This window comes from Meleagris gallopavo, chromosome 11 (assembly GCF_000146605.3).
Source record: "Meleagris gallopavo isolate NT-WF06-2002-E0010 breed Aviagen turkey brand Nicholas breeding stock chromosome 11, Turkey_5.1, whole genome shotgun sequence".
In the NCBI taxonomy this organism is placed as follows: domain Eukaryota; kingdom Metazoa; phylum Chordata; class Aves; order Galliformes; family Phasianidae; genus Meleagris; species Meleagris gallopavo.
Window position 1 is genome coordinate 23,651,666 of NC_015021.2, and position 8,941 is coordinate 23,660,606.

The window sequence follows — 8,941 nt, forward strand, 5'->3', positions numbered from 1 at the left end:
GCACGGCCTTCCGCAGCGCGCGGCGCTCCTCGGGGGGCGGGGCGCAGAACGCCGAGCGCAGCTCCGAGCCCCGCGAGGCTCCGCCCGCTCCTCTGGCTACGCCTCTGCGCCGTCACGCGCCGCTTTGCGTTATCGGGTTGCAACGTCGGTACTTTCAGGCATCCTCTTGCATCGCAGCGTTTTGTACCGTAAGCGACACCAGCTCCTTGCGCTGCGGATTTCACGAGCGGGAGGCAAACCCGGAACGGAGCGCTGAAGGGAGGCAGGCGTCGCGAGCAGTGCCGCCGTGGGAGCGGGAAGCGCCGCTGCGCGGTGAGGACAGCGAGTTCTGTTTCTGAGCAGCTCTCCAGCTGCCCATCTGCCAAGCTGTCCGGCATTGCTCCGACCCAGATATAGAACCCGGCTTTACCTCTGTTGAACTGCATGCTGTTGATGATTGTCCGATGCTCCCATCTATCCAGTACCGCCTCCCCCCCCCAGGGCTGTCATCCCTAGCCTGAACAGCACCTTCCTCCTGTCATCAGCATGCTTTCAAGGATGGATTCAATTGATGCAAAGATGAAGTAATGCTGTCAGTGATGCTGATTCTTCACCCATCCTGAGGCTTGAGCAATGTAGCTAAGGAGCCTGTTCAAGATAGAATTTGATTTAGTATGTGATTTTTGAAAGCCACGAGTGCTCAAATGGCAGGATGCTAATTACGAGCTTATGAGGTGCATACGAGCGCTCAACTGTTAAACTTAAGGTGGACCTAGACTGCACTGGTTTATCACTAGAATCCTCAAATCCTCCTGTACCTGTACGAGAGATGACAGCAGCAGAAGACATTTGGTTACAGTCAGTTCTGCATACTCAGTTTGTAGTTAGTAACAGGACTGGTGTTTGGGCTGGCACTACCTGAATTCAAGGAATGAGTAGCTCTGTACTTTGTAATACTGTGGTTTCCTGCTCTGAAGATTGTTTTGAAGCTGCTTCTGATGTTGTGATGATGAGCATCCTTTTCAACAGCGAGTATAATTTAGAATTCAATTGCAGGCTTTCAGTAATACTTTTTTGAGTATTCAAAGTCATCAATTTCTTTCTTTTTTCCTGCTAGCATACAAAGAAATTCCATGTTAAGAAAGTAAAATGTAAAAGCTTAGAAGTTCTAACAGGCATTTGACAGAAGTTCATCCTTTGGTAAAAACAGCACATACATCACTATATGCTTTTTTGCTATTTTTTAAATTGCAAAAGTGGAATACCCAGCAAATAAATCAGATCTGGTGTGTTAGCTTTAATTTAGATTTTAAAATGTCTCCTGCAGAATACTATTCTAGTTAATAAAGAGTTAAGTTACATTAAAAGCAGGTATATATATTCTCCCTCTTTTTAATTTTAACCAGAAATAGTAGCTAAAACAGTTTAGCTAGACTAGACTAAAACTGAAGGCTTTTTGGGTATGTATTGTTATTATCAGATTGTGTAAAATTACAGCATTACGAAGCAGGTTTTGTAGAGGTTGCCACAAATGACATTCCACAATGTACCACACAATCTGTGAAGAGAAGCATCTGCTAATTAACATCAGTCAGTTGCATCCAGTCCTTTTCACTGAAAACCATATGGCTTTTCTAAAAAACAAAACCAAACCCACCCAACCAAACAGAAAAAACCACCACAAAATAACTGCTCGCAAATAGAAGTTGTATTTTCTGCCAACAGTAAGAACAGGTAAAAAAATAAGACAAAGAAATTTTTATTAATTCATCAAAGCTTAAACTGTCCACAGTTGTGCATTAAAGGACACATTAGTATATAATAGGTCAGTGTAGGAATTCAAAACGTGACTATTTGAAAACAGGTAATCTGACATTTTATTTTCCTTCTATCTAAAGCAGAACTGAGTGTAACAGGACATGCTGGTTGGAAAATTCTACCTTTTGTCTGCCAAGCCTCCCCATTTTTATTTTTTTTTTTTATTTTTTTAAGTAGCAAGTTTGGTCTTTTGGAAGTATTCTAGTTCAGACCAAAAGTGTAATGACACTTACTCTTACTACAGTTAGATAAATTGAGTACAGTGTTACTGACATGTACACAATTTTGTAATTTAATCTTTAAGTTCTGCAAGACGAGATGCTACCAAAAACTGTCATTTCAAGCGGTCCTTACACAGCAACTGTATGTGTAAACAGTAACAAAGAAAAAAATGAACAGTACAACATTTAAAACTGCATCTGAAAACAAGGAAGCAAGCGAACAGGATTCTGCAATTCGTTTGTTGCTGTTACGGAACACACTTTTCATTATTTCAGTATTTTCAGTATTCATCCTCTTCTTCAGCCTCTGCTTCTACAGAATCTATCCCAACTTCTTCATAATCTTTCTCAAGGGCAGCCAGATCTTCCCGGGCTTCGGAAAACTCTCCTTCCTCCATTCCTTCCCCAACATACCAATGTACAAAGGCACGTTTGGCATACATCAAATCGAATTTATGGTCGAGACGAGCCCATGCTTCAGCAATGGCAGTTGTATTACTCAGCATACATACAGCTCTCTGTACCTTTGCAAGGTCGCCACCTGGCACCACAGTTGGAGGCTGGTAGTTAATGCCCACCTTCAAGAAAACAAGTGAGAACTTCTTTAATTATTGGGAAGCACTGAAGACTTATTTCTGTTAACAACAACAGTAGCCACAACTGTGAACAATTAAATAAAATTATTTTGCGCTTCATCAAAATATTTAACTAAATCCTAAATTCAGAATCTGGTCAAACTTGTCCAGTGTTAGCTACACTGGCCTACAGATTATTTTCCAACAGATCATAAGAACTTACTGGACTCTACACAGAACATAAGAATCTGGGTCTTTCCAAGTCCTGAATGCATAGACAGTAGCTAAAAGGATGGACCACTTCTCTGGAAGGTGACACTGCCAGTCAACTGAGAACAAACATAGGTAGATGAACAATCTGATTTTGATCTAGTAAAAAGTCTACTTACAGGAGCCTATGTTTAAATAAATTACAATGAAAAAAAATAGGTTTGCTCTAGTGATAGCAGCCAGGCTCCACATGTCCAGAAACTGATACCTTGAAGTGGTAGATGCTATCTCAAAAACATTGTTGGGAAGTTACTGCGCTGAATTCAATAACTTAATGTATTGTTTCTACATTTGCTTGGGGCTTGTCTATATTCCTTCTGTACAAAGCTCCCTAGATTTTTGAAGACTCGCAGTAAAACCTAGCATTGCTTTTTAGTACCTACCTGTTTGAAAATTATTTATACACTCAGTATTGCCTGTTCCTATAAAAACTGTGATTGCTATTCTGTAACTTGTTTTAGAATTTTCACCTGTGTTAAAATATCATAGAATTATACTTAAGAATATAATCTGAAACGTAAGCAGTTCAGTAACAGGAACATTACAGTACTGTACAATGACTGTTACCTCCAAATATTATGTAATTCCTAGTATTTCCAAAATCAAGCACTTCAGGAGTTATCAAAGTACCTTGAATCCAGTTGGGCACCAATCCACAAACTGAATGGTACGTTTAGTCTTGATAGTAGCGATAGCTGCATTAACATCTTTAGGGACAACATCACCTCTGTATAACATACAGCAGGCCATATATTTACCATGACGCGGGTCACATTTTACCATCTGGTTGGCTGGTTCAAAGCAAGCATTGGTAATTTCAGCCACAGATAACTGCTCATGGTAGGCTTTTTCAGCGGAGATGACAGGGGCATATGTTACCAGGGGGAAATGGATTCGTGGGTACGGAACAAGGTTAGTTTGAAATTCTGTCAGATCTACATTAAGGGCTCCATCAAAACGTAGTGAAGCTGTGATAGATGAAACAATTTGCCCAATGAGTCGATTTAAATTGGTGTAAGTGGGACGTTCTATGTCCAGGTTGCGACGACATATATCATAAATGGCTTCATTATCTACCATGAATGCGCAGTCTGAATGCTCCAGTGTTGTATGTGTAGTTAAAATTGAATTGTAAGGTTCCACTACAGCAGTAGAAACCTGTGGTGCTGGATAAATTGCAAATTCTAGTTTAGATTTTTTGCCATAGTCAACAGAGAGCCTTTCCATGAGCAGAGATGCAAACCCTGAACCAGTGCCTCCTCCAAAACTGTGAAAGATAAGGAAACCTTGCAGCCCAGTGCACAGATCAGCCTATAATAGGGTGGAAAAAAGCAGGAGAGAAAAAAACATATATTTATTATTTACCCTTTCCAAAATCATCAATATTAAATTAAGCACTCAAAAACAATTATTTCCTAATCATTTGTTTTAAAAGGTAACTTTTTTCTTGCATATCTTTTACTTAAAACCACCACGGCACACCTTGTTCTAAATATGAGTATTTTCACATTTGAATGTAGCATTTTCCTTCATGCATTTTTTATCCTACTAAAAGCAGGAGCAGCTATGCACCGCTGTGAAAAGTTATTAGAAATTACAACAGGCTTGCAGCTTTTAAATTACTATTGTACTCTATATGGCAGCAAGTATCAATTTGGTTTGGAAAAAAAGTATTTTTACAATTTCAGATAGGCAATCACTACTTCACTTTGATTCACGTCATGCTGTGTGAGTTTCTTACATTACACCAGGTTATGAAAAGCTAAAAAGATACGTGAAATTACTGAACTTTCAACCAAAATCTGAGTTTCATTATGACACATAATGGTGCGATTCAAGTTAAAAATAACGAACAAGTGATTACAGTTGTCTAAAGATTTTATAATGCATTCTGAGGTATCCTTAAAATATCTTCAAATAATGATGTTCCATAGCACAGGAACTTTCAAGTTTTATTGACTGAATTTTTATTTAACTCAAGAAGGAGGAGGCATGAGACCAAGTTCTTGTTTTTGTTTTTTTTAATAAATAATCTATGCATAAAATTCTTAAAAACAACCAACTCCCTCCCCCCCAGAAAACACAAGCATCATAACAAATCATAACTATAGGTAGCTCTAGAGCTGTATCTTACTTATTTTAAATACTGATCTGCAGCATGAATTCTTACCAGTTTGCGAATGCGGTCTAACACAAGATCAACGATCTCTTTTCCAATGGTGTAATGGCCTCTGGCATAATTATTAGCTGCATCTTCTTTCCCAGTAATGAGCTGCTCAGGATGGAATAACTGCCTATATGTGCCTGTACGTACTTCATCTACAAATGAAAAAATACATATTCCAACATAAAATTTATTTGTTGTATTCTGCGTGTGGTGCCTAGTGATGAAATACTAAGTAAAAGGAAATGTCAAAAACCTACAGACAGCTTCCATGAACAAACGCAGCAAAAAGTTGGTACAACTTCAGCGTCTTTCTTTAGGGGAAAACACTGGATGCTCACAAAGCAGTATTTGCATCCTGGAACATGGAGGCAACAAGAGAACTACACTGCAGGCACAGGCATATTCTGGATAGCAATTAAATGAAGCTCTGGAGGTAGTGCAGTGGCTTGGAAAGATTATCCAAAATCTGCAAAGAAGTTTAATGTTTTCCAATATTACCCACAGACCATCATTTCATCTCTTTCAAATAACACTAACCAAAACTGTCAAAACATCATCCAGCTATACACCTTTTAGAACCCCCAGCGTTTTGAAAATGCAAAAAATATCTGAAAGGAAAGGAGTACTTTTACACTGAAGATGTGCATCTTGGGTACGTACCAACTACAGTTGGCTCTAGATCCACAAACACTGCTCTGGGAACATGTTTACCAGCTCCCGTCTCACTGAAGAAAGTGTTAAATGAATCATCTCCGCCTCCAATAGTTTTATCACTGGGCATCTGACCATCAGGCTGGATCCCATGTTCAAGACAATACAATTCCCAGCATGCGTTGCCAATCTGAACACCAGCCTGACCAACGTGGATAGATATGCATTCACGCTGCAAACAAAAAAAGGACAATGATAATGTGAGATCTGGGGCTACCCGTCACTTAGATTTCACTCTCACAATAACTTGCTATCTGTGGGTTATACTGTAGTGATCTTTCCCTGCTGCATTATTACCTCGGTTGCTTGAGTGACAATTAAAATGATCCAACAGTCTGCTGCTAGCATGACTCTACTCACTGCTGTTGATCTACGCTGTCAGGAAAGGAAGGCAAGAGACAGGCATGACTGAACCAGGATCTGCTGGTCAAATGGAAGAATAAGAAGAAAATGTACAGGCAGTGCAAACAGGGACAGATACCATGGGAAAACTATAAAGAAGCTGCAAGTCTGTGTAGGGACAGGGTCAGGAAAGCCAAGGCCCAGCTTGGCCTAACTTTGGCAAGGGATGCCAAGAAGAACAAGAAAGGCTTCTACAGGTACCTCAACCAGAAAAGGAAAGTCCAGGAGTGCATACCATGCCTAGTGAGTGACACAGGCAATCTGGTAACAACATTCAAGGAGAAGGCTGAGGTACTTCACAACTTCTTTGCTTCAATCTTCTCTGATAACTCGCCACATCGCCCTCAAATGTTTGGTTTAGTAGGAGGGAACTGGGGAAGCAACGTCCCTCCCACTGTAAGCAAAGATCACGTTTGTGACCACCTGAGGAACCTGAACATCTGCAAGTCTATGAGTCCCGATGAAATGTATCCCAGAGTCCTTAGGGAATTAGCTGATGTGATCACCAAGCCACTCTCCATGACATTTGGAAAGTCCGGCAATCAGTCTCTGGTGACTGGAAAAAGTCAACATCACACCCACTTCTAAGAAGGATAAAATGACAACCCATCAGTCTCACCTCTGTGAGCTAAGGCACATGAAAGGCAGGGAGAACTAGCATGGCTTCACCAAGGCCAAATCCTGCTTAACCAACCTAGCAGCCTTTTATGACAGTGTCACTGCATCAATGGACAATAGAAGAGCCACTGATGTTGTGTATCTGGACTTCAGTAAGGACTCTGACACAATACTCCACAACATCCTTCTCTCCAAATTGGAAATATATGGATTTGACAATGGACCGTTCAATGGATGAAGAACTGGCTGCAGAATCGAGTCCAGAGAGCAGTGGCCAATGGCTCAGTGTCCGGATGAAGATCAGTGACGAGCAGTGTCCCCCAGGGGTCAATGCTGGGACTGGTACTCCTTAATACCTTCATCAGCGACATCAACAGTGGGCTAAAGTACACCCTCACCAAGTTTGCTAATGACACCAAGCTGTGGGATGCAGTTGACACACCAGAGGAACAGGATGCCATCCAGAGGGACCTAAACAGGCTTGAGCAGTGGGCACAGGCGAACTTCATGAAGTAAAACAAATCCAAATGCAAAATATTGCACCTGGATCAAGGCAAGCCACACTACCAGTATAAGCTGGGGGACGAAAGGATTGAGTGTAGACCTGATGAAAAAGAGCTGGGAGTACTGGTGGATGGCAAGCTGCATATGAGCCAGCAATGCGTCCTCGCAGCCCAGAAAGCCAACCATATCCTGGGCTGCATCAAAAGAAGTATGGCCAGCTGATCAAGGGAAGTGATCCTGCCCCTCTACATTGCACTAGTGAGGCTTCACCTGCAGTACTGTGTCCAGATATGGAGTTCTCAGTGCAGGAGAGACACAGTGATGTTGGAGCACGTCCAGAGGAGGGCCACAAAAATGATCCAGGGGATGGAACATCTCACCTATGAGGACAGGCCCTGAGAGCTGGGGCTGTTCATTCTGGAGAAAAGAAGGCTTGGAGGTGACCTGATAGCAGCCTTTCAAAATCTAAAGGGGAGCTACAGAAAAGAAAGGAGCAGACTCTTTAGCAGGCTCTTTCTGAGGGGAAAATCTACTTCAAGAGGGTAGATTTAGGTTGGATAGAAGGAAAAAGTTTTTTACAGCGAGGGTGGAGAAGCACTGAACAGGCTGCCTAGAGTTGTGCTTGATGCCTCGTTCCTGGAGACTTACAAGGCAAGGTAGGATCAAGCCCTAGGCAATCAGGGCTGAGGCTCACTCTGCATTTATCTGCACATCTATTGGGTTGGCACTGAGCTTCCAACGTTTTCATACCACCCCGGGCTCTCATTTCCCAGCACGCAGCCCCGCAGTCTCGAGCGGGAGCAGAGACGCAAACACCACCGCACAGCCACGTCCCTTCACGGCACGGTTGGCACGCCATTGGCCGCCGGACACAGACCTCTCCTCTGATTGGCTGCGTGCAGCCCCCAATCGTTTTAGGTGCCACAAGAAACGGCGGCGCGAAGCGCTGCCGATGCTCTAGGCGTTCTTACCGTCCCTCAACCGTCGCACTTCGCACTGCAAAGCTGGTGGCATCTCGTTGCTTTTCCACCTGTTTTGTCTCATTTGCCACCAGCAAACTTCTACATATTACCTCCCTCGAACTCTCAGTTCTCACGTTAATTTCTCCTCTCCCACACACGGCCTTACGCCGCCGCAGGGCCGCACGCGGCAGCACTCCGCGAGCTCCGCCGCAGCACAGGTAACTCTCAACTCCCCAAACCCGCCGCGGCAAAAGCCATCCCAGGTTCCCTTCCTCTCCCCAACCCCAAGTCCCGCTCCCACCATGGCGCCTTGTTAGGCTCAGGAGCTTCGACCGCACAGCACCGCACCGGAACGCGTCCACCGCCGAACAGACGCAACTGCCGTCAGGTAACGGTCCAGACAACTCTAGCGCGCTGCTTTCCCATTGGCTGTCACGTGGGCCAGAGGCGAACGGCGGCCACTGATTCGCCAGTGCGCTGTTCTCCTCACGTGGGGTGGTAACTGCCGCATGCTCGGTTGGTGGCGTGACTGAAGTGTTGGGGGAGTTCCCGCGCTCTTTGGGTCTGTGGAGAAAGCGGATAAGGGTGGGGCGGGTCGTGCGCTGCGCTGCGCTGCGGGGGTGTTGAGGTTCTGTTTCTCTGCAAAATACGAGCGGTAGTTCTAGTCCAAAGTAAGTTTTCTAAAGGAATTACAGAACTCAGTATTTCGTTTCT

The 8,941-nt window shown here is 43.5% G+C and overlaps 1 protein-coding gene across 2 annotated transcripts; it reads right to left on the minus strand.

Annotated features, from left to right (window-relative positions):
• Positions 1–1,722: 1,722 nt before the first annotated feature.
• Positions 1,723–8,678, minus strand: LOC100545648 (tubulin alpha-3 chain). 2 transcript variants are annotated; one of them, XM_019619256.2, is made up of 5 exons: positions 8,576–8,678; positions 5,691–5,913; positions 5,034–5,182; positions 3,494–4,174; positions 1,723–2,596 (listed from the first exon to the last, which is right to left on the minus strand). In XM_019619256.2, the coding sequence occupies exons 2-5, from the start codon at positions 5,809–5,811 to the stop codon at positions 2,300–2,302; spliced, it is 1,248 nt and encodes a 415-aa protein (XP_019474801.1). In that variant the 5' UTR covers positions 5,812–5,913; positions 8,576–8,678; the 3' UTR covers positions 1,723–2,299. The 2 variants fall into 2 exon arrangements, with proteins under 2 accessions (XP_019474801.1, XP_003209313.1); XM_003209265.4 differs by having other exon boundaries at positions 8,529–8,673.
• Between the last annotated feature and the right edge of the window lie 263 nt (positions 8,679–8,941).